The 22,702-nt window shown below is 36.4% G+C and overlaps 4 protein-coding genes across 7 annotated transcripts; 2 read left to right on the forward strand and 2 right to left on the reverse strand.

The window, feature by feature from the left end:
* The first annotated feature begins 469 nt into the window (after positions 1-469).
* On the forward strand, positions 470-9,061 carry LOC108136122 (m7GpppN-mRNA hydrolase dcap-2). 2 transcript variants are annotated; one of them, XM_017257110.2, is made up of 5 exons: positions 470-1,366; positions 3,128-3,924; positions 3,993-4,211; positions 4,777-5,523; positions 5,583-9,061. In XM_017257110.2, the coding sequence occupies exons 1-5, from the start codon at positions 1,258-1,260 to the stop codon at positions 6,195-6,197; spliced, it is 2,487 nt and encodes an 828-aa protein (XP_017112599.1). In that variant the 5' UTR covers positions 470-1,257; the 3' UTR covers positions 6,198-9,061. The 2 variants fall into 2 exon arrangements, with proteins under 2 accessions (XP_017112599.1, XP_017112600.1); XM_017257111.2 differs by having other exon boundaries at positions 5,586-9,061.
* A 529-nt stretch (positions 9,062-9,590) lies between these two features.
* Positions 9,591-13,287, reverse strand: LOC108136148 (zinc finger protein 354C). Of its 2 annotated transcripts, none has more exons than XM_017257142.2 (3): positions 11,643-11,660; positions 11,107-11,291; positions 9,591-11,043 (listed from the first exon to the last, which is right to left on the reverse strand). In XM_017257142.2, exons 2-3 carry the CDS (start codon positions 11,227-11,229, stop codon positions 9,826-9,828), a joined length of 1,341 nt encoding a protein of 446 aa, XP_017112631.1. In that variant the 5' UTR covers positions 11,230-11,291; positions 11,643-11,660; the 3' UTR covers positions 9,591-9,825. The 2 variants fall into 2 exon arrangements, with proteins under 2 accessions (XP_017112631.1, XP_017112630.1); XM_017257141.2 differs by lacking the exon at positions 9,591-11,043 and adding an exon at positions 13,084-13,287 and having other exon boundaries at positions 11,176-11,291; positions 11,643-13,030.
* A 467-nt stretch (positions 13,288-13,754) lies between these two features.
* Positions 13,755-20,830, forward strand: LOC108136138 (calcium channel flower). 2 transcript variants are annotated; one of them, XM_017257132.2, is made up of 5 exons: positions 13,755-13,896; positions 14,127-14,247; positions 17,072-17,279; positions 17,343-17,450; positions 20,173-20,830. In XM_017257132.2, exons 1-5 carry the CDS (start codon positions 13,894-13,896, stop codon positions 20,315-20,317), a joined length of 585 nt encoding a protein of 194 aa, XP_017112621.1. In that variant the 5' UTR covers positions 13,755-13,893; the 3' UTR covers positions 20,318-20,830. The 2 variants fall into 2 exon arrangements, with proteins under 2 accessions (XP_017112621.1, XP_017112622.1); XM_017257133.2 differs by lacking the exon at positions 20,173-20,830 and adding an exon at positions 18,077-19,747.
* Positions 20,831-21,208: 378 nt separating this feature from the next.
* On the reverse strand, positions 21,209-21,615 carry LOC108136018 (pheromone-processing carboxypeptidase KEX1). Its single transcript, XM_017256944.1, has 2 exons — positions 21,573-21,615; positions 21,209-21,507 (listed from the first exon to the last, which is right to left on the reverse strand). The coding sequence occupies exons 1-2, from the start codon at positions 21,604-21,606 to the stop codon at positions 21,209-21,211; spliced, it is 333 nt and encodes a 110-aa protein (XP_017112433.1). The 5' UTR covers positions 21,607-21,615.
* Between the last annotated feature and the right edge of the window lie 1,087 nt (positions 21,616-22,702).

The raw sequence follows: 22,702 nt of genomic DNA on the forward strand, positions 1-22,702 counted from the left end.
AATAAATAAAAACAATTATTTTAAAGCCCTAAATTAAATTTAATGTGCACATCCTTTTGCATTTTTTACGGTAAATTGCCTTTAAACATTTATAGGAAAGATTATGGGGGTATATATAAAAATTAACTGACCTTCCATCTGAAAAATAAAACGGGTATCAATCACAGGAACTTGTGCTTGCACTTTGCAGCAATCTTTTACGTAATTTAATTAAAATTATTTGCCAGCAATAACAATGATCATGAGTTAAAAACTGTATAAGCCCCGATATAAAAATTATTTTTTAAGATAATCCAATAGTTGCTTAAGCTCATTGTTTTATTAAAATGTTACAAGGCAGTGATGTCTCTTTTGAGAGTCCACTGTACATAGGGTTCCTGGCTTTTTCAGAAGAAACCGGTATATTTTAAATATAACAAGGTATTTTTTGGTACATTCCTGATAACGCATCTGGTATATGTACGCAGCGGTCACTCTATTTCTATACGCGACGCTGACGAGAAAGGAAAGCAATTTTCCAGAAGTTGAAAAGCCCATAACAGTGCAAAATAGTAACTAAATTTAAGTGCAACGTGTAAATAGATGCAGAACGGATCGCGACAATTGCCTAAACAGCGGTTAATTCGATATTGGAAAGTGGAAAAGAAAGTACGTGAATAGGGCGAGAAAAGAGAACGCAATAACGTGAGACAGTGTGCGTTCGAAGAGTTTTTCGTCTCCCTCGCACCGAAGTGGAGCGCACTCAATTATTTTGTGGATGGAGTGGAACAACAACAGCGACACAGCAACAAAAATACAAGCAGCAATAACAGCAACAACAACTACAAATGCAGAAAATGTTAAGAAAATCACAAATAGAGCGAAAAAAGAGAGAACAATAGCGAAAGCGTTAGAATGTAATACAATCGATGCATTAAATAGAGTACAAGTACAGCAATTGCATTGGAAATTTAAATTCGTGCGACAAAAGCGGACGATTGCAGAAATTTTCGAAACTTGGCAGCCATATTTACTACAAAAACAACGCCGTTGTAAAAATACGTGACAAAACGCTTACACACACACACACACTTAGTCCCACACCCACACACTCTCTTCCTCACACACATTCGCGCGTATTGAAAGGGAGGAATAGAGACAGAAAGAGAGACGCGAACGTGAATTAACAAACAAACAAAAATATTTTGCGAAAAAGACAAACACAAAAATCCAATAAAGTGTATTACATAAACAAACAGTGGGTCAATTTGAAATATTATGGAAATTGCACCACTGATCAATAACGCCGTTGCTGTCGTCACAGCCTCTGCCGCAGCTGCTGCCTCTGCCAACGTCAACGTAGGCAGCAGCAAGGAAAATGATAACGGTAAGCATGGCTCCAGATAATAAGAGCGGGACACTCCAAATAGGTCCACAACAAACCATAGCAATCAGAGGTTACAGTCTGCGCTGGGAGGGTGTACCATTTTTTAGGACGTAAAAAGTCACAAAGTTACCTACATCAATTTTTATATATTCCATTTCATCAAAACATTAATTTAAAACCCAATAGAACCACATTAACTAAAAAAAATACTTTAAAAAACATCAATAACGATTAACAATGTTGTACTCAAAAGTTACTTCACAGTGTAGAATTTTTTTTTAAACTGAGAGGCTGACCTACAACCAGTTTAATATCTTTTTTCATAATATTCATATTAATAACATCGAATTTTGGGTTAATTTTTTGAACGTTTCTATGGCAGCTACATGATCGTTGCCCGATTTTAATTAATTTGAAACTGTTATGTAATAGTAAATGTAAATATACTTATATTAATTAAAAAACAGATCAGCAACTTTTCCTACCGTCAACTTTGTTACCATTTTAGCAAACCCCACCAACAACAACACAAATAAAATTATTAAACTTAGACTAAGTTATAATTTTTGTATATTAATTTTTCCGAGTGATCTTAATATGATCTAGTCCATTAGAATAGCTTTGAAACTGAGAGATTAGTTTGCTTAGAAATATAAGTTTTGTACATTTAAGGGGGAAATGGTTCGATCCTTAGTTATAATTCAGCCAGTAGCAATTTAAGCAACAGGTCTTGCTTGCAATCAGAAAAGTTTATATTCTTTAAAATAAATACCATATAACTAAAAACGTGAGAAATCAAAGCAGCTTTAAAAATAAGAATAAAATGAGATGTTGACTTGCCTGCTTGGGAGCAATTAGTTGAGTCGGACTGTAGTACTTAGTGCACACTGCACAAATACTCACCCAAACACCCACACCAGCGAGTGTGCATGTTGCAACACTTTTTAACAGAGGTCGCTGAACTGCGTTGTGTGTTTTTTTTTCAATTGTGTTTTAGAGGCCACGCTAACGGAGTACGATAGCAATAGCATAGTAATTGTAGAAATTAGTGGTAGTTGCTGCCTTTTGTCTCTCTGTTTGTTGTTGCGCAATTTGCAGCGCAGATCATTGGCCAGGCGATTGCGATTACTCAGCAGTTCGTCAAGGTGCTCCAATAGCATTTGCCTCAAATTCCTAGACAGCTTGGCAACCAAGTCTAAAATGATTATTTTTAGCCACTTGCAGTTGGTGCTTATAAAATCAAGTTGTTCACCTTTAAAGGCAAACACTTTTTAGCACAATAGTTAACCATAAAGTATAAAAATGTAAATTTTCTATAACTTTTATTTTTTAATTACATGTAGTTGTGAAACTTTTTTGTGTAAAAATAAATTTCTTTAGTAGATACAGTCAAAAAAAACCATATTTGATGTGACATAATTTTTAAGTAGTAAGAAGTACATCTTAATGAAATCTCAATGATTTTTTTTTAATGCAGACGTATTTTGTTTAAAGGAAATTTACTTTCTAGAAATATTTATTTAAATTTAAGTACTTGTGAGTAATTTTTATGTAAATCTTATTGTAGTCAGTTGAAAATTAACTGAAATTTTCAACGCCTTTGACACATTTTAGGGTCATATTAAAGTTGAATCGAAAATAAAATGATATCTATAAGCGTTTTCCGTAGTTCCATTACCTCAGGGTGTTTTTATTTTTTCACTATCAATTTCTTGGTGTCGTTTGCTTATCTTTCATTGTTTGTTTTTTTTCTATTTTAAGTCAACAATCTGGCGCTGCTAGCTTCGTTGAAGTTACAAAAAGTGCTAAATATCAATAACTACAACCATCACAGCAGCAGCAGCAGCAACAACAACCGTAGCCACAAAAGCGATATCAAACCACACGAGCAACAAAAACAGCAGCAACCACAACGACGAAACCTCGATATTACGAGCGAGAATGATGTATTGAACCAATTGCTAAAAACTGGAGCTGTTTTCACCAAAACTACCACGCCCACAGCGCCCATTGCCATCGAGAGAAGGAAGCAGTCGCAGCAGCAGCAGCAGCAGATACATCAATATGCACAACAACAACAACAGCAGCAACAGCAGCAACAACAACATCGGCAACAGCAGCAGCAATGCAGCGCACAGAAGCAACGCCTCAACTCATCCATATCATCGACCAATTCATCGACATCAACGAACTCCTCCTACGGCAGCTCATCATCGGAAGATGCTGCAGCCGCATCTGCAACATTGGCAGCATCTGCCACGCTAGCAAAATCGACACCAAGAACAAACACCACGAAGGCGTCCAGCATTAAATTGCCAGAGAAATCGAAAATTCCGTCCGATATACTTGATGATCTGGCCAGTCGGTTTATAATCAATGTACCGGACATGGAGCTGAATAATCTAATACGAATGTGTTTCCAAATCGAGCTCGCCCACTGGTTCTATTTGGATTTCTTTTGTGCCCCCGAAACTGGCGAGGATGGCGAGACCCAAAAGTGTATCCAACGGAAGCTACCGACGGTGGGCATTAAGCAATTCGCAATGCAGTTGTTCCAAGTAAGCTATAGATATATTGCTATTCTTTTCAAAGACAATTTGTAATTTATGTGTTTTTTAACCGCCAGCACATTCCCTTCCTGAACAAACATTTTGGCACCGTGGATCAAATTCTGGACGAGTGGAAGAACTACAAGCTGTCAGTGCCCACATACGGAGCTATTCTCGTGTCCGAGGATCACAACCATTGCTTGCTAGTGCAGTCCTACTTTGCACGCAACTCCTGGGGATTTCCCAAGGGCAAGATCAATGAGAACGAGGATCCAGCCCATTGTGCCACGAGAGAGGCAAGTCGACCTGCAAAATTGCTTAATATAATGTGTGGATTAATAATCTTCGATCTTTTCTCTGTGTTGCGATCATCTCTTAACCCCTTTTTTTGGGTTACAAAGTTTTATCGTTCAATTTTGAGTCGCATGATTTTAAAAATATTAAAATTTTAGGCTATGAAAATTTCTGTTTAAAATATGTTAAAACTAAAATCGTTTTTAATAATTTATCTCCCTTTTTTATTCAAGACACGTGCAATAGTTTTTCATTTACTACACGAAGTGATTTGCAAACAATTTTTTTGATTACTTCTTGAGAAGAAAACCGATTAATATCGATAAAAAATATGCTTACCTATTAAGATAAATTTAGTATTCAAAATTGAGGCATAAAGCTGTTGGCACAAGTTAGTTCAAATTGCTTGAAGCACATATACATTTTATCGCAAATGAATTCCTTTCTTAACATTTTTAAAAATAGTTATTTACTTAGTAGCACTCCGATTTCATATTTTCGTCCAGAAAGGAATGCTTAATGTATTTGAGATCTTATAATGAAATGTTTTCTGTTGTACGCCTTCAGGTTTATGAGGAGACCGGGTTCGACATCACGGATCTCATCGATGCCAACGACTATATCGAGGCTTTCATCAACTATCAGTACACGCGACTGTACGTGGTGCGCAACGTACCGCTGGACACGTCGTTTGCGCCCCGCACCCGCAACGAGATCAAGTGCTGCGACTGGTTCCGCATCGATTCGCTGCCGGTGAACAAGAACGATGCCATATCGAAGGCCAAGTTGGGCAAGACCTCCAACTCCTTCTTCATGATCATGCCGTTTGTGAAGCGCCTGAAGAAGTGGGTGAACGAGCGGAAGGCGGGAATCGAGCCGCGTCGCCGAAAGTGCTCCGGCCAGCAGTCCCCCAAAGCGACCTCGCCCACAAACCTAAACGGCAGTTGCAAAAAGGACGCTGCCGGAGTGCGCAACGAAATGCGACGCCAACGACACAAGTCCATGGGTGATTTGGATGGTGTCAAGTTGAATAATCTCAATGGCAAGGTGGCCACTGGACCGGGAGCGGTATTAGGAGCGCCCGCCTCCGCCACCAGCGCCATCAACTCGATGAACATCTGCAATAGCAATGGGAAACGCAATAAACAAAATGTGGCTGCAGGCAGCAATCAAACAACGCCACTAGCAGCAGCAGCAGCAGCAAAGGCAGTGACGTCAAACGGAGCCATCGGAGGCGGCACAATATCCTCCAAGCGTCAACTGTTCCATAGCCAAAGTCAGAACGATGCACAGCAGTCGGCAAGCAATGAAAAGGTGAGTTCAGCCGATTATTTTAGGTAGTTACCCAATTTAAAACCATAACTATTATTCAGCAGATTGTCAGCTCCTTTGATTTAATACGCAAGGAGAAGCAGCAACAACTTAAGGCGGCTAAGGCGCAGAAGCAACAACAACAACAACAACAGCAACAACAGCAGCAGCAACAGCAGCGATTGCGCACCAAGTCCCAGAGTGACAAGCAGTGCAGTCCACAGCAACCAGTCAAGATCCTGGGACAACAACAGCCCACAACGGGCATGGATTTGATAGCCATGCTATCGGCGGCGGCGGCAGCTCAAAAGACACCAAAGAACGAGCAGCAACAACAACAACAGCAGCAGCAACAACAACGACCACGACCAGCTTCGGTGTCGCTGAACTTTGGGGCAGCCAGTGCCGCAGGAGTAACACCAACTGCTCCGGATGCCCAGGACATACACAAGCTGCAGCGCATGGCCTCGGGCACGAATTTGAGGATTCTAAAGCGAGCACAATCGCAGCAACCGCCGCAACAACATCAACAACATCAACAGCAGTTGCAGCAACACCAATTGCAAATTCAACAGCAACAGCAGCAGCAGCAGCTGGGCGTTGACTTTACGCCCAATTTTAATTCGTGGACGAATTTCTCTTTCACCAAGAACTTTATAGCAAACGTGTTTTGCTAAACTTTTACTTTTGAGCCAACAACTTCCTTTTAAAATTCTCAACTTGTGCATTTCCCAGCAAAAGACCAGATTACCGGGAACAACGAATAGTTTTGAAGGCTCTGTGGAGTTGGAGAACAGAAACTTTGGAGACTTGCTAGTAAATGAAAGCATGCCAATTGCATTTAACAAGTTCATTTGTTATAAAACTAACACTAAAACTACCAACACTATAGACAACTAATCATGTCTAGTCCTAGGCTTTGGAGACTATGTATCAAAGTAAAGTTTCCCGATCTCTAAACTGGAGATTTAACTTTTCCATACATATTCTACATTAGGGAACTGCGAGCACACTCGAACTCAAAAACTGAATGCGATCAAGTGCATAAGTCATTTGTAATACAAATTTTCATACCAAAAAAAAAAAAAAAGAAGAAAAATCAAAAAACGAGAGTCTTCCGCTCAGCACATGTAAAGTAATATTTTGTAAAAACACTACAATCGCTGTTCGACTTTAAGATCCAAGTGAGAACAAACAGATTGAGTATAATTATGTTAGAATCCTTCCTGTATAAGCTAAAAAGTGTCTATTGTGAGCCAAGTGAACCAAGCCTACTTCGAGCCGAATGCTCGCCGTTTGAACGTATTTTTAGAGAAAAGCAACAAACTAAATCTAATCTAACTAAAGCGTAGCTTTAACACGCCCCGAGTACAGATCGTTTTGCGTTAATTTCTAAAGTCCACTGTTGACTCTTTGCAAGGGCAACAAAACGCTTCTGCGGGGCGGCGAGTATGAGATGATAAACAAATAATATTTCTGGGCCGTACTACTTACTGCCCGCCCCCACCTACGAGAGAGATGTGTAAGGAAAAATACAAATAATAACAATGTAAATAATTAAATTGTGATATAGTATTTCTTAGCACAATTGTGATCTTAACAAACGGCTGGCAAATACAAACAACTTTTATAAGGGAACTGCAATACCATTTTAATCAATCCAAAATTGTCCCGCACACAAACCGTTCAAAATTAATTCCCACTTTCCCACAATCAGGGGCAATATCAGGCATATCTCAGCAGAAAATGTTTCGTCAATGCTTTTTTGACAACTTGGGAATGCGAATGCGAAGCTAGCAATGAGAAAATGAGAAAACAAATGTATTTAACGAATTTAAATTAGTTTACAATTGAATGCTTAAAACGGGTTCAATCATGATACAAATTTGTATGATATACACGAACTAAGGTAAAAGTATTTGAGCGATTTGTAATTTTACGAAAACCAGCAGAGGAGTATATTTTTGTGAGCCACTAGTGCGTAAGAAGAGGGAGTGAAGCCTTTTAAGAAATGTTAAGTCTTTTGATAACTACGCGTAGAGTTCGTTAAGGTTTTCTACCAAACCAAGTTTCCTATAATTCGTAAGCATGTCGCGACATGTTAACTTATTTCCCATCAAGCGTAGTCTCCAATGTGTGAAACAGTTGCCTATTTAGCGTATATCTTTAGACTAAGCAATGATCTGCAATGTCTCCAAAGTCGTAATCTCAGAGTCTATAAGTTTGCAGCACCGAAAATCAAAAGAAGTTCCCTGTAATTCGGTCTTTTGCATACAATTCGGTACTACTTCTTTAATCTTAACAACCAAAAAACAGAAAGAAATTTGCATTTGCTTTAAATCTTTTACCATTGACTTTTAAAGCTTTTTGAAAAGCCATATTAATTTGTATTTTATATGTTAACACATTGAGCTGCAAATTTGTTTAAAACATTTCTCTTTTAATTTTGATTTTTATTATATTTCATTTTTTACTAAAAAGCGTATAGTTTAACTTTTTATTTTTTGGAAACATAGCTAAATCTGTTTCCAGTCGCCTTAGACAAATGGCCAATGAAATTGTGATTACTTTGGACTTATTTTGAAGCGTTAAATTCCTTCCTTTCTTTCTTAAATCAAAAATTAAACTTAATTTCTTTGGACATTTGTCTGGGCCAAGCAACAAACAAACATCAAACTTATCAAGCAAGCAATGAATATCAAATTACACACAAGAACAACATTGTTTACTCAGCTTGAAAACTACAAGAAACCCAAGAATTAAATACTGTAAAATTCTGTTGTAAAAAAAAGAATCAAACACAAAAGCAAAGTGAAACATTTCAATTAAAATCTAAATTGTATCAAAATGAATTCTCAATTAAAGAATTACAATCTTGTTTAAATTCCACCCGTTCCGAAAACACTTTTATAGTTTACTTTCATTTTTTTTTCTTTTTGTGAAAACCCATAGACATAGCAATAATTAACTTAAGTAAAGGGCTCCTGGAACAACAACCGACAACATTAAGTTAATTTAAGTGAACGTTGGATGCGTGAGGACTTGATATATTAAAATCTTGCCAACACATGAAAGTCTGCGCCGCCCAACGATCCGAGTGATCCAAATACTCGCTCCAAGCTAAATTTGCTATGCATTTTAACCATTGTATCCAAAACAAAAAAAATATCGAAAAACAAATCTGTAAACACGTCCAAAACAAAAACTACAAAAACATAGGTCGTGAGTACACTAGAATAGATTTCCTGAAAAGAATATGGAAACAAATTGAAATTCGACCGAAACAATCGAATATTGAAAATTATTAGATTGAGTGATTCTATTCTTGTGTGAGCACCTCCTTTAAAACCATACGATATCAAAAATAAAATGTTGTAGAATTTAATGCCAAAACAACCAAATACGAAAAACAAAGTTAACTCTCCAATCAAGAACAATTGTAAAGTAAAAAGATTATCAAATAACTAATTTGTGGCAATATATTTCCAATATTTTTCCCCCAAAATTCCGGCAATAAATCGATGTACCAAGTTTTAAAAAATCATTTCTCATTTATGTTATGGGGATACAGTTTTTACTTTTTTGGTATCTAGATTCTAAGGTGGGTAAACACGGATTTTATTTATTCTATAGCCCGGATGCACTCAATCAAATTTTTTCTCCGAAGGATTTATGTGTTCTTTTATTCGTTTACAATTTTGGAATTAAAGAAAGCCAGCTTCGACAAGCCGAAGTTTATATACCCTTTGCAAAACCAAAAATTAAACATATAAATTAAAAACCATTGAAGCCATGATGATTTTTACTTCAATTATTCGATCCTATCGGAGCTATATGATGTCGTGTTTCGATTTTAATAAAGTTAAAAGCTTAATTTTGAATTATTAAACCATTCCTAAGTCCAAAAGAATTTAACAAAAAAATTGAAAACTAAAGAAGTTTCAATTTTTATTTTAATTTTTTGTTTTAATCCGATTGTTCTCATGGTAGCTGTATGATATAGTCGTAATTCCAAAATAATAAACCATTACTAAATATAGAAAAAGTTAAACATAGATGTCATTGATATATATATTTTTTTCGATATCGACTTTAGTTTTATTACAGTAGTTTTGTGGGATATATCAGATTTCACATTGCACTTGATTTCACTGTGCTAACAAATATTTTCAAATTTATATTCTTCTGAGTGTTGAACTTTAAATTTAAAAATATAGAAAATATTTAGTAAACTATTTGCCATTTAATATAATAATTTTTTCTGCAATAGCTTACTTGCTTTTGCAAATGCGCTCGTTATATTGACTATTTACTGACATCTAGGAATTTGCCGTTCTGCAAGGTTAGCTGTTTGGGCAGGCTGATGAACTGTCCGCCGTCGGAGAAAATGGGATGGAAGACATCCGGGGAGCGGCGAGCATCGTGGTATGGTCGTCTGTCGTATGGCACCTTGCGGGCGTCCGGTCTCACCCGATGCTTCGGATCTAAGGTCACAAAATTACCGTGAAGTGCGCGTTGCGGTGGCCGTAAGTGCGAGCGAATGTGCTTCAAGTAGTTGCCGGGCTCTATCGCCTTACCACATCCCGCATGGGGACACTGGTGACTCCGGCCGTTGTGCCACTGAACGTGCTTTAAATATCGCGAAAAGACGCGGAATTTTCGATTGCAGTCGGCATAGCAGCAGGCAAAGATCTGCGGTTCATCGGAAGTGCTATTGTGTTGCCGCAAATGCTTTTCGTAGGATCCACGGTACTTGAAGTACATGTTGCACTCCACACAAATCAACTCTGTCAGCGTGTGGACGCTGTTCTCGTGGCGCATTGCATCGAAGAATCGTGGGAAAATCTCGTTGCACCTGAGGCACAGGAATTCCAGATCCCTGCCGCCGCATTTGGTCTTGTGGTGACCCATTGTCTCCACGTGTGAACGTAATTCGCGAAGAGTGACGAATTCGGCGGCACAATCGCGGCAATAGTAGTCCGGATTTGGACGGGCAATACCACTGTGCATCCGGATGTGGGCCAGGATCTCGAGGTCCTGGTCGCAACAGGTGCAGAGCATGCGGGTCGCCTTGGTCTTGTCCTTGAATATCTTCGTAATGGCCAAACCATCGCGTGCCAATCCCACGCAAAAGATGTCCCTGTCAGAGGGATCCAAAGGATCCTCCTCCGCCAATTCCTGATCATCGTCTTGTTGTTCTTCTTCAGAGGATTCCTCCTCATCCTCCGCGGACTGAACCTCCAACTTGACCTCGTGTTGGTCTGATTGATCATCAACCTCCTCTTCCTCCTCCTCCTTCTCCTCCTCTGGCACTTCTATATAATTGTTTTCGACTGTTTCCTCCTCATCCTCCGAGGACGGAGCCTCCAATTTAACCTGAAACACATGGGAGTCGTCTATTTCGAGGGGCTTTTCCTGAATTTCTTCCTGGGCTTTGCTCCATTTCTCTAGAGATTCGCCTAAGCGCTGTACCTCCCCAAAACAGGTTCGACAAATGCACGAACTTTCTTCCAGGCAGGCGATCTAAGGATCGATAATAAAATATATGTATATCCTTAATCTCTTAAAGAATTTTACCAAACTTACATTAATATTGTAGCACTCAAAGAGTGTTTGCAGCAGTTTGTTGGTCGACTTGAACTTGGGCTTCTCGAGATCAAACCGACCTGTACTCGTCTTGCATAATCTGCAGATCTCTTCATTCGGCATTTTTCACGAACTTTACAATTATTTTTGATATTTTGTCAAAGTATCCGATGAAGAAACTGGAGCTGAAAAATAATCAATGTTTATATCGATACTATCGATGAGGCTCGGAGTACATCGCACTATCGATATCCTGCAAATGCAGCACCGCATAAGCATCGATACAACTTTTTTCTATCGATACTTTAAATTTTGTAGTTTTAGATTCGATATAAATCGTTTACCACGATACATTTTTTAATATCAGTATCTTTAAAACAAAAAATTTGAAATACCTATTTGAGAAATGAATTGAATTCAAAATTATACACAACAACCTCAAAATATTAAAAATTTCAGTAAAAAAAAAAAATTTGAAGAAAAATCATGTAAAACCCAACGATTATTTGCCTACTTCGCTTTATTCGTCTGCCTACATTTAGGATTCTTCAGAGAGGTGATGAATGATAAAGTCTCCAACTGCTTCCTGCTTCTGGGTATTAATCCGTTCTCGTTCCGTCTGCTGTTTCTTCCGGTGACGCTGTATCCTCATGTGCCTTTCTAGACTACCGCAAGAGCAGTATTTCTGGTGATTTTTATGGAACTTCAGGTGCAGCTCGTACTCCTCCTGCGACCAAAACTTTCGTCTGCATTTTGGATAGCGACAGACGCGGCTCGTCATGGACAAATGCATATCCTTCATGTGCCGGTGGAAATCTGGCCGGATCCGGAAAAACAGGTCGCACTCCAGGCAATGGAGCTTCTCGGGACTGTGTCTGTTTTTCTCATGACACTTGACAGCTCTGATGTTTAAGAATGTCTGGCCGCACTTTAGACATCTATATTCCATGTCTCTGATAACGCGGTTGCAATGCTTCTCCTTCTCGCGATGCTCCTTTATTTCCGGGGCAATTGAAAAACAGGCACCGCAATCGTGGCACATGTAAACAGGATTCAGACGTTCCACGTAATTGTGCTCCCGCACAGGTGTTACACTGTCGAATGCATGATCGCAGCAAGTGCACATGAACTGGACGACGTTAAATTGATCCTTGAAGAGTTCTGCAAATTTCAAGCCATCTTGTCGAAGGCCCACGCAGAATATCTCAGCCTCTTCCGTTTCAACTGGTTCCAGGGGTTCTTCATCATTTCGTTCTGCACGGGCCTCCAACTGCACGTGAACCGCCAAGACTTCGTCCATATCCGGCGAATCAATGCTCTTTATCTGGAACAATTCTATATTTTGAAGAGGCGGTTGTAAAGATTCCTTCCCTTGAACTTCTCTATCATATGTTGCCAAATGTCTTTCCCTATTTTCTGCAGTTGAGGATTCCAAATTTTCCAGGATCGCAAAGTCTTCGTCTGCATCCATGGAGTTGCTATTTACTTCGGGCTCTACGCAGAAAGTCCTTTGGGGTAATTGAGTAGATTCCTCTTCGAAAACTGGGGACTTTGACTTAAATTGATCGTCTATATCCAGGGATAAGATGCCTTTGTCGTGGATAACAGTTTCCTCCGCTATAAATTCCAAATCATCGTCATTTTCGGCGACTGGGGACTCTGACTTAACCCGAGTCGCCAAGCCATCGTCTGTATCCGAGATTTCGAATACATCGGGTTCTACGCAGTAGATGTGTTGGTACGGTTGCAAAGGTTTTTCCCCTAGATCGACGGTATTAGTTTTTCCCAACAGGTTTTGTATTGCACTGTTGGTTTTCTTGATGTTTTCCTGGGCACTGCCCCATTTTTTGAGTGATTCGCATATATACAAAACCTTTTTAAAACATTGCTTGCAAATGCTAAAGAAGTTCGTCTTGTTCAAAATCTAAAAATGCAAAACGTAATTTTTTATGAAGATAAATATCTGCTGGGACTCACATTATAGCACTCGAAGAGTTTTAGTAGTAGTTTTGTGGTTGAATTAAACACGGGCTTCACGAAGTCAATCTCAAATCTCTGATGTTCCAAGCACAATTGGCAGAGCTCCTCATCTGACATTTTCTTATAGCTTTGAAAGTTTTGATAAGAAATCAAATTAACAAAAAATGTAAACAAATTCTTTCGATTGTTATGGCAGGAACATTTCAAAACATCGATATGTCATGAACCAAAAGAACCGACTCATTTCGTCTTTAAACGTTTTGCAGCACTCTTCATTCAAAATATTTTGCTTCTCGCAACTATATTAAGTTTTTTATACTGTAGTTACATTAAAAACTAAGAAATTCCACGGCGTTAAAAAAAAAATAAAAATAATGTGCTATAACTATGTAATTTTTGTATAAAGACTTTGTTTTAGAAATTAACTAGTGATTCCTTAAAGAACGTCTTTTGAATGGAAATATGAACCCGAAATTGGTAAAACATACAACTGTATTTTATTATAAATTTGCAATTTAAAAACCAATTATTCTGTGATTTTTCGTTTTAAATTATCCGGGTCAATGAATTTTTTGAACTTTTTTATTTTGCTTGTTTTTATCAACAAAATAGAACTAGAAACCAGTTCATACCGATAACCCTTGACTATCGGTAGGTCCAATCGTCGACGAGAATCGCGAACTGGTTCGTTCGTGTGCACCAGAACGCAAAGTACAACAAGATTTTTTCGTTCCGTGTGACGTGAAAAGTGCACATAATAATTGTTCAAATTAGTTTAAGCCTAGTTAACTAGACAAACAAATAGCCATGGTAGGTAGTCGTTTAACAAATACGACACAAAAATATATTAAAATGCTGACGCAGTGACGTGTGTGGGTGTGTGTGTCAGCCGCGCGTTATGCGAATGTGTGTGCCTGTGTGGCAAAGTGTGCGTGTTAAAAAAGCGGCCGCCGCGTCACAATGCAAAATTGTGCTTCGATTTTTCCTAATTGCATTTCGATTTTTCCGTTTTCCGCTCCCTATGCCATTTTCCGGATCAGTCGTTTGCGGAAAAGATAACAGGCCTGCTGGCACGGCCGAATCAACAAGATCCAATTGGACCGGAGCAGCCCTGGTATCTCAAATATGGCAGTCGACTGCTGGGCATTGTGGCCGCCTTCTGTAAGTCCTATTTAGGTTAAAATAAATACCCTCTTCAAATATGTATAACCCTTTAAGACCAACAAAAACTTCAGCCGTGACATTGGGCGGCCCAAAAATATGTTGCATCGATTTTTGTGTACCAACCATTGTTTTTGCTGTTATCTATTCGTAGGTGTAGGTGTAGAATTCTTTTTGTGTTCGTGTGTGTGTGTACGCACGCTCTCTGACATTGATAAAGGAAAAGAGAGAGAGGAAGAGAGTAAGATAGGAAAGAGGATACACGGAAAAGACAACACAAAAGGATACACAAATTCGTACACAGAAAATATGTTTATTGCATGTGAAAAATTGTACCATTTCACATAATAGGAAAAAATCATAATATATACAATATTTTATATTTATTTTAATATGTTGTGTAAAAAATTTTATATCTAGTAAAAATAATCATTTTCTTGCCGAGAAAACATTACACATCTTGGATCAGGGCTGGGACCATTTTGCGTAAGCAATAGAAAATTTAATTACCATTGGTCTTGCGCATAACAATTTAAAAAACAAACATCTCTTTTATTTCTGTGTACAGGATATGGCATATGTGTAAAGGAACTTTTCTGTGTCAAGTTTGGCGCACTGTTTTTTTTTTTGCATGTCAAATGGAATTCTCTGTGGCCATTTGCTCGTAATTCGCATTGCCTTTTGTTTTATCAGCATCCCTCGTTTCTTTGTCGACCTCTTTGTTTTTAATTTTGTTTCGCCTGATTTGTTATTTGTACCCATTTAACCTTAACCCTTAGGTTTCCCCACGTGTCATAACCATAAGATCGCAAAATGACGAATTTTAATAAAATCAAAACTGTCAGATCATATTCATTAAGACTGGGAAATTGCGAACAAAAAAAATAGTTCAACGAACTTACATATATGAAGTTAGAATAAGAAAGTTTAAATGTGTAAGAATTGGTTAGAAATATGGTTTATATATAAAATCCATTCACATTTTTGTTCATGTTAATGTACAATATTATTTTGAACAGAGCTATAAAAAAATATTTAAAATGCTATAGAAACGGTGCACTGGTAAGAAAATTTTATCAGAGCACTGTCGCTGTTTACGAGTTTATCTGATTTCTTGGAATAACAACTTCGCAAGTTCCGGAAGTTGAATATTGAACATTTTAATAAATTTGTATTGTATTTGAATATAGAGCTGCTATATTTGAATATAGTATTGCTTAAGAACATATTTAACATGACTATAATAATAATTAAAATTAAAAAAAATGTTTAGTACAAATATTTTTTTTTAATATTTTAATCGTTATACCTATGATCCATGTTGATTTTATTTATAGTGTGAGCTTCAAAACATTTTTTAATTACTATTTCCATAAGCTAAAAACTACTATTTTCATGACTACAGCTGTATAGACATGTATGCTTATATAAATATAACAATAGTTTTACCTTATTAAACGACATTTTATTTTTTAATAAATAATTAATATTCGTTTGGTTACGATTTTATTTAAAGGGTCTACAACTTTTTTTCAACGAATTTAACTTTTTTCCTAAACGATTTTCCTTGTTTCTTTACATTCGAATCTTTTGTTGTTGCATTTCCTGGCGACGATTCTTTCTTACTTAGGGAAATGGAGAAATTTCTATCAAGCAATTGTTGCCCAACAAATGAACACTATCCACTTAAAATCAATATAAATAGTTGTATACCTCAATTAAGGGAGCAAAACTCACTCGTGCGACTTCCACAGTGAAACCGGTTGTGTTTAAGTAAAATAAAACCAAAAGTCTATGATTAATAAATTTAGCCGGTCCGCAGAGCACAACGACTTCTTCCCCAAGTTGGGTCAGTTTGGCTGGCTTTATGAACCGCGATAACCTCAAAACCCAGATCGGATTTCGCAAAAGGGAAAATAAAACCTGCAAACTCAAAACCAAGAAACTTAAAAGTGACACGGATAGGAAAATGTTTAAGTTTAAATTTAAAGTTCTGAAACTACACTAAATAAGCTTTTACTCGTGATCTTTCGTAACATTTTCTCTACCCACTTGTTTCCAATTATCACGCTCAGACAATTATTTATCTAAGAGTAAAGCCGTCTTTGTTGTTTACCCTTTTGCTTATGCTTTTATCATAGTCAAATGCAGCTGATATAATATTTTAATGTAATTTGCTTGTACGCCCCCAGCGCTATCAAGTTGAATTTAGAGCATTCTTTTCATAAAATTCTAGTAACAATATGCCCAACTGTTTTTGTAGCTTGCTGTCACGCTTCTGTGGCTGGCTATTGTGGTTAATTTATAAATAAAAGCGAAAAACGTTAAAAATTGGCACACATATGAGTCAGCGGTCTAGATTAGATTGTGTATGGAGCGTTTCGATGCGATAATGGGTCTTGAGGGAGTATAAATATGTGATTTTTTTGGACAGTCCCCTGGGTCAGTTCTTAAAAATAAGAAAAACGCCCTTTTCTAATAATTTTATAAAACACTGACACATTAGTTTTTAGGATTTATAAAAAGTTAAAAATAAGTTAAAGAGGTTTAATTTAAATGAGAAATACCAGTCGAACTATTCAACATACTTTAATAGGAACTAACTTTATAAGGAACTAAAAAGAATTAAATTTCAATTTCTTTTTGTTTGTTATAATTTTATTGCCTAAGAAAACACAATTTTAAATAATGCAATTAATATAGATGCTCACTATTTTCTTGTTTAAAAAAAGTGTTTAAAAAAAGTGATAACCAATAGTTTACCTACGAATCTATAATTCGAATTGCTGCTAATTCGCCCTATTTTTTAAACTCTTTCTTCCAGTTGCCATACTCTTCGGCCTGTGGAATGTGTTCTCCATTATCACACTCAGCGTTTCCTGCTTGGTGGCGGGCATCATACAAATGGTGGCAGGATTTATAGTAATGCTTCTTGAGGCGCCCTGCTGTTTCGTCTGCTTTGAGCAGGTGAACATGATCGCCGACAAGGTGGACTCCAAGCCCTTGTATTTCCGGGCTGGTCTCTACATTGCGTGAGTATTCATGCAGTATCCATAGATAACACTATTTAATATTGTTTACAATTTAAATTTTAGCATGGCCATTCCGCCCATTATCTTGTGCTTTGGACTGGCCAGCTTATTTGGCAGTGGCCTGATCATGGGCACTGGCGTCGTCTACGGAATGATGGCGTTAGGCAAGAAGTGAGTATGGAGCTGCTAGTCACTTCAATAAAATTCGCCCTAAAATTTAGAAAATCTGAGCCAAAGTTTATATAATTTAAAGTCCGTTTGGCTGCTTAAAAAGCTACAGTCATATATTTCGATGTTTCAAAGTTTTAATAGTTCAAAACGAATAAATATATTTATGTTTCATATTTTTATTGGTAGCTCCGTCTACCAAATATTTCAAACAATCTTGAAACCGAAAAAAAAAAATTTTAATTCAGAAAAATATGCTAATTCTGTGTGCAATTTTGATTCAAGCTTAAGAGGGTAATCTTTGCCGATAGCTTTTATTTTTTTTTAAAGTAAACTATCTCGGAACATCAAGAATTAAAAAAAAACTTCTTATACCCAAATTAAGAGTTGCGAATCCATATAGACTTAATTAATTTTTACATCTACTTATGGCGATTTTGCAAATTTAAAGGCGATTTTATTCATAGTGTTTGGGGGGATTCGATTAGTTGCTAAGCAAACGGAGGGTGAGCGATTTTAGTTAGCTATGCTAAGCCATTTTTGCTAATCAAAACCAAATGTTTTCTCTATACTCCCACGATGTGCTTGCCACTGTGAAAACGCTTTAATAAATATAAACTAATACGTAGAGCTTCTCGGGAGGACATGGCCGCCGCTGCCACATCGCCCACACAGATGGCCGGCAGTCAGGCGGGCGGGCAGATGCAGATGGGCGGCGATCAGCATATCACACTCATGGAAGATCCCGACGTCTGGCGCCCCACATAAATTTCTAGACGCGCGATTAGTAACTGCCAAACAAAACCACAACTCTTACACACTCAGATACAGATAAAGATAAAGATACAGATACTCAGATACACCCACATAACAACACAGTCCACTAGAAATGCAAAAGATGCAAGAATTGATCGAGTAACAAATATTTTACGGCGCCTAGTTTTTAGTGTTCGTTCCAAGGAATAATGTAACTAGGAGAAAAACAAAACAAAATCAATACTAAAAAGCGTTGTAGGGCATCAGAGAACTAGAATACAGAACACCCCACCAATTACAAAAAGAAATTTAACGAAATTCTCATTATTGTTGAAGTCGAGAGTGTTAGTAATCAAATCGTTTTTTGGGCAAATGCATTTTCGTCATTCGTCCTTTTTGCATGTCCTTCGTATTCGTATTCGTATTCAAATTTTTTTTAAGTCTTTCGTCGAGCGGTTGGTGTTGTTGAAAACTAAAGTTAAATATATGCATAGAGAAACTACTGATAACAATAACGTAACGTAACGTAATACACATGTGTCGAACTGCAGCAAGCATATATTTTTAGTGAGAAACTATATTTGAAAGCTAACCGAAGGCAGGAGAAACCTATAAGTAAACCACAGCTTCCACACACTCTCTCACACAGCTAAAGCTAATAAAAAGCCACTGATGATATGAACAAGTGAAAGTCGACAACATAGAGCAATATGTACAACTCAGAAAGTATTAACTTTATATGCTTTGCTTTAATGTAAACCATACAATTAAATGTTAAAAGTTGTTTGAGAATCGATTTGCTCGCAAGATAGTCACATATTGAAATTGAACATAATCAGCATACAAATATATACAATTATATATATATATATATATACAACAAGTTGAGGATTTACCAGTTCTATTTTTTAAATGTTGTAATCCAAAAACGTGTCCATTTCAATTTGAAGCATTCTTAGAAATTATTAATTTTAGACAATCACTTGTTTAATAGGTTTTCTCTTTCGGATTTCGTATGATTTCTCGTTTTCTAGAAATATGTGCATTTTTTGGTATACCTAAGTTATTTTTAAGTATTTATTGCAACCTTTTTAACTTGGAAAGTCTGAGAAGAAATCGGCTTAAGTTATTTATATTGTTGCCTTATGGCTTGCTTCCCGCAAAAAGTATTCCAAAATCTGTTTATTTAAATATAAGTTATTGTATTTTTTATTTATCTTATCTAAGTTAAACATTATTAAAAAAAAATACTCGCAAGAACTTGTTACAGTATAACCTTCGCAAGCAACTGAGAATCTCACCTGATAATAATAAATGTGTTAAAATTTGTTAGTCAATGAACGTAACACTAAAAATGAAATCATGTAAAATATTTCGTTAGCAATTAAAGGCGCATGAATCAAATATCAAAGACTTTGAACATGCCACATGAAAACTGTCCAGAAACCTGCCGTTAAAGCCAATTACAACCAAAGGCGGCCAACAGCGATAAACAACAAATGATTTATGCTAATAACTTTGCTGCGTCCAAGAGATCACTAAAGGCAAATACATTTTGAGCTTTCGTATTGTAGTCCTTTAAGATTTTGCACTCTAAATATTTTTGTAGACCTTTTCTATGTAGAATATTTTAAACTATTCAATGTAGTTTAATGTCAATGACGTATGTTTATTTTTGTACAAATAGATTTATATTTATTCCTGTAGAACTCGGTATTCTTGAAAAATTGCAAATTCATATTTTACTTTATACTGCTTTAGTTTTTTTTTTTGGTTGTCTTAGAAAATCATTGGTTTGAAGGCAATATGCAACAATATGGAGCATTTTGGCTGTTATTTTGTACTTTGATTCTATGTAGGCAACACCACAGTTTTTATTTAAGCACTTGTAAATTCTATTATTTCGTATTCTAGTTTTGTAACCTTAAATATCAAAAATCTAAAAATTTCTTGCTTTTCCTTTCAATAGAGCATCCTCTGAGGATATGCGGGCAGCTGCTCAACAGACCTTTGGAGGTGCCACGCCCGCACAGACCAACGATCGAGCGGGGATTGTGAACAATGCCCAGCCCTTTTCCTTCACCGGCGCCGTGGGCACCGACAGCAATGTGTGATCAGAAAGCTAGCTAATAGCTGATCGAAAAGTGGGAGAACCGGATAGCTGGGTGTGCCGTGAGAAAACAAGACTCAAAACGCAACATTTGAAGGGCAAACCTAACCAAGAGAACATCAGCAGGCAATCTACATAATCATGTGCAATTTCCAATTGTTCAATAATCGAGGCAAATGAATCACAAGTGTTTTTAAATCCGATTAGCTCTGATCTCTTTCTAGAGCATTAAAAAATATTCCATCAAATGAACCCTTAAACAAAAATCAATTAAAAAGAAAACAATTTTGTATTAAATGTATGTAAATGTATACTGTGTTAAAAAGCGTTTTGCGTTTTCTATATCTTATCAATTGTTTGCCTGTGTCCCATCATTCCAAGATATTTGGTTTCAACTAAGTAGAAATTGCAAATAAATTATTGAACGACATCACTAGCGAGGTGACAAAGAACATCATGTAAAATTTATGTTTAGTCATAGTTTAAATATACCTTAAATATATTTAAATGCATAATACTAAAATGTTTAAATTAATGCAAAATAAAACTATAAATATTGTATGTAAACCATATTAAAATTGAATTATACATACTTTAAATTATGTTAAATAAAATTAATTATACAAAACATTGTTTCTTATTACGTCCAGTGGAAGATGGGGCATTCTTTTTGGATGCCCATGTAACTAGAGTATCTTTTGGGGGTAATAAAAAGTATAAATATTTTTTATCTATTATTCAGAACAAATACCCACTAATGTTGAACATGACTTTTGCCTTCGTAACAGTATTAGATTCTTTTTTTTGTACATCTTTTATTTACTTAAACTTTTCACCATAAAAACAAATACTATTTATAAAAACAATTATTGAAAAATATATAAGATGTTGCTGCTTAAGCTTCATTGGAGGCACTTTCCTCACTTTCATTGGAATCTGGTGTAATTTCCACGATCTCCCATGCTTCATATTCGCCGGAATCGTCTCCGCTATTATCTTGATCGCCGTTGTCCTGATCGTCATCATCCTCGGAATCATCCTGGGAGTCATCCTGGGAGTCATCCTCTTGCAGATCATTGGCAGACTCATCGGAATCCTGGGAAAATTCCCACCGGAAACGACGGTCGCTGATCACATCATCTCCCTGGCTCACTTCCGAGGAAAGACTGACAGCAATCACCATAGCCAGAACTCCTAAAATGAAGAATTTTTTTTAAAATATGCTAATATACTTTTCCTGGCTTTGTCTTCAAACTTACCGAAGAACAGAAACGAAACTTTGTTGGACTGCATATTTAGTGATTGATTGTAGCTTGAGATGCTTTCGATGCTGAGTGAGCTTTCGGCTTCAGCTTATATACCCAAAATTTGGCAAACGTCTTGCCAATTGTCTGACCCAAAAGACTATTTGACTACCCCAAGATCATCGAATCGCCCTAAAAATCTAAATAGAACCAACTAACCAAATATTAGCATAGCTATAGTATTTGTATCACAAGGTCAGCATTTTCGGGGCGTGCTTGGGAATTTTGGGAGCTAGAACAAAGCTAATTTAATAATTAAAACCAGTAAGAAATATAAGAATTCATAGACAGCCTTTCACAAAAAAAGGAACAAATATTAAAAACGGTTCCTTAAATCTCAGATTAAAAAAAATATTCATATATCGATCGTTACCTACATTTCTACTTTCCAACCTACCTGTGGTTGCTCTTAGAAAGGATTTGAAAAAAAAACCAAAACGACAAAAATTTATTACAGGAACCCAAAATATTAAAATGAGTTAAAAAAACTATAGTTTAGAATGTTTTATTAACAATTTTATTCTATTTTTTTAACTGGAACTAGTAAACAACTTGTTGCTGTTTTAATATATCATATTCAGTTTATAAATCTTAAATTAAATTTTTTTTTAATTAATATGTTTTTAAATTGTAATATTTACCATAAACTTTAACAATTTCTTCAATAAAAGTTGAATACATTAAATTCTCCGTTCAGCCCAAAAGTATGCACTAAAAGTATGTTTAATAACATTATCTGTTCGTGAACATTAAGTCGGATTGTAATGTTACGAACATTAATCTAATCCTTAATCTAAGATTTAAAAAAAAATGTCCATATAACGATCGTTACTTAAATTCTTACCTTCAAACCTTTGATTTCTCTTGAAAAAATAACCTCAGAATGAAAAAAACAACCAAAACGAACTACTTTATTAAAATTACCTACTCTTTAGGAATAATGACTTTAAAACTGGACTGAACTTAAGGAAAAAGTACTTTCACATGCCTTTAGGATACATACAGGGTCTTAGTGCCATTTTTTGTTAATTTCTCCTTAATATTAGGACATTTAGTTAGTTTGAACACTTTTTAGGTCATTTTGT

The sequence above is a fragment of the Drosophila elegans genome, unplaced genomic scaffold (genome assembly GCF_018152505.1).
Source record: "Drosophila elegans isolate 14027-0461.03 unplaced genomic scaffold, ASM1815250v1 contig_208, whole genome shotgun sequence".
NCBI lineage: Eukaryota > Metazoa > Arthropoda > Insecta > Diptera > Drosophilidae > Drosophila > Drosophila elegans.

Bases quoted from the DNA above. Each gene is read 5' to 3' on its own strand.
- LOC108136122 (XM_017257110.2), top strand. From the start codon at position 1,258: ATGGAAATTGCACCACTGATCAATAACGCCGTTGCTGTCGTCACAGCC. The intron at 3,925-3,992 runs GTAAGCTATAGA...TTTAACCGCCAG, and splicing joins TCGCAATGCAGTTGTTCCAA to CACATTCCCTTCCTGAACAA. The intron at 4,212-4,776 runs GCAAGTCGACCT...GTACGCCTTCAG, and splicing joins CCCATTGTGCCACGAGAGAG to GTTTATGAGGAGACCGGGTT.
- LOC108136148 (XM_017257141.2), bottom strand. From the start codon at position 13,203: ATGTCAGATGAGGAGCTCTGCCAATTGTGCTTGGAACATCAGAGATTT. The intron at 13,031-13,083 runs GTGAGTCCCAGC...TTGCATTTTTAG, and splicing joins AACTCTTCGAGTGCTATAAT to ATTTTGAACAAGACGAACTT.
- LOC108136138 (XM_017257132.2), top strand. The intron at 17,280-17,342 runs GTGAGTATTCAT...TTTAAATTTTAG, and splicing joins CGGGCTGGTCTCTACATTGC to CATGGCCATTCCGCCCATTA. The intron at 17,451-20,172 runs GTGAGTATGGAG...TCCTTTCAATAG, and splicing joins ATGATGGCGTTAGGCAAGAA to AGCATCCTCTGAGGATATGC.
- LOC108136018 (XM_017256944.1), bottom strand. From the start codon at position 21,606: ATGCAGTCCAACAAAGTTTCGTTTCTGTTCTTCG. The intron at 21,508-21,572 runs GTAAGTTTGAAG...TCTTCATTTTAG, and splicing joins AGTTTCGTTTCTGTTCTTCG to GAGTTCTGGCTATGGTGATT.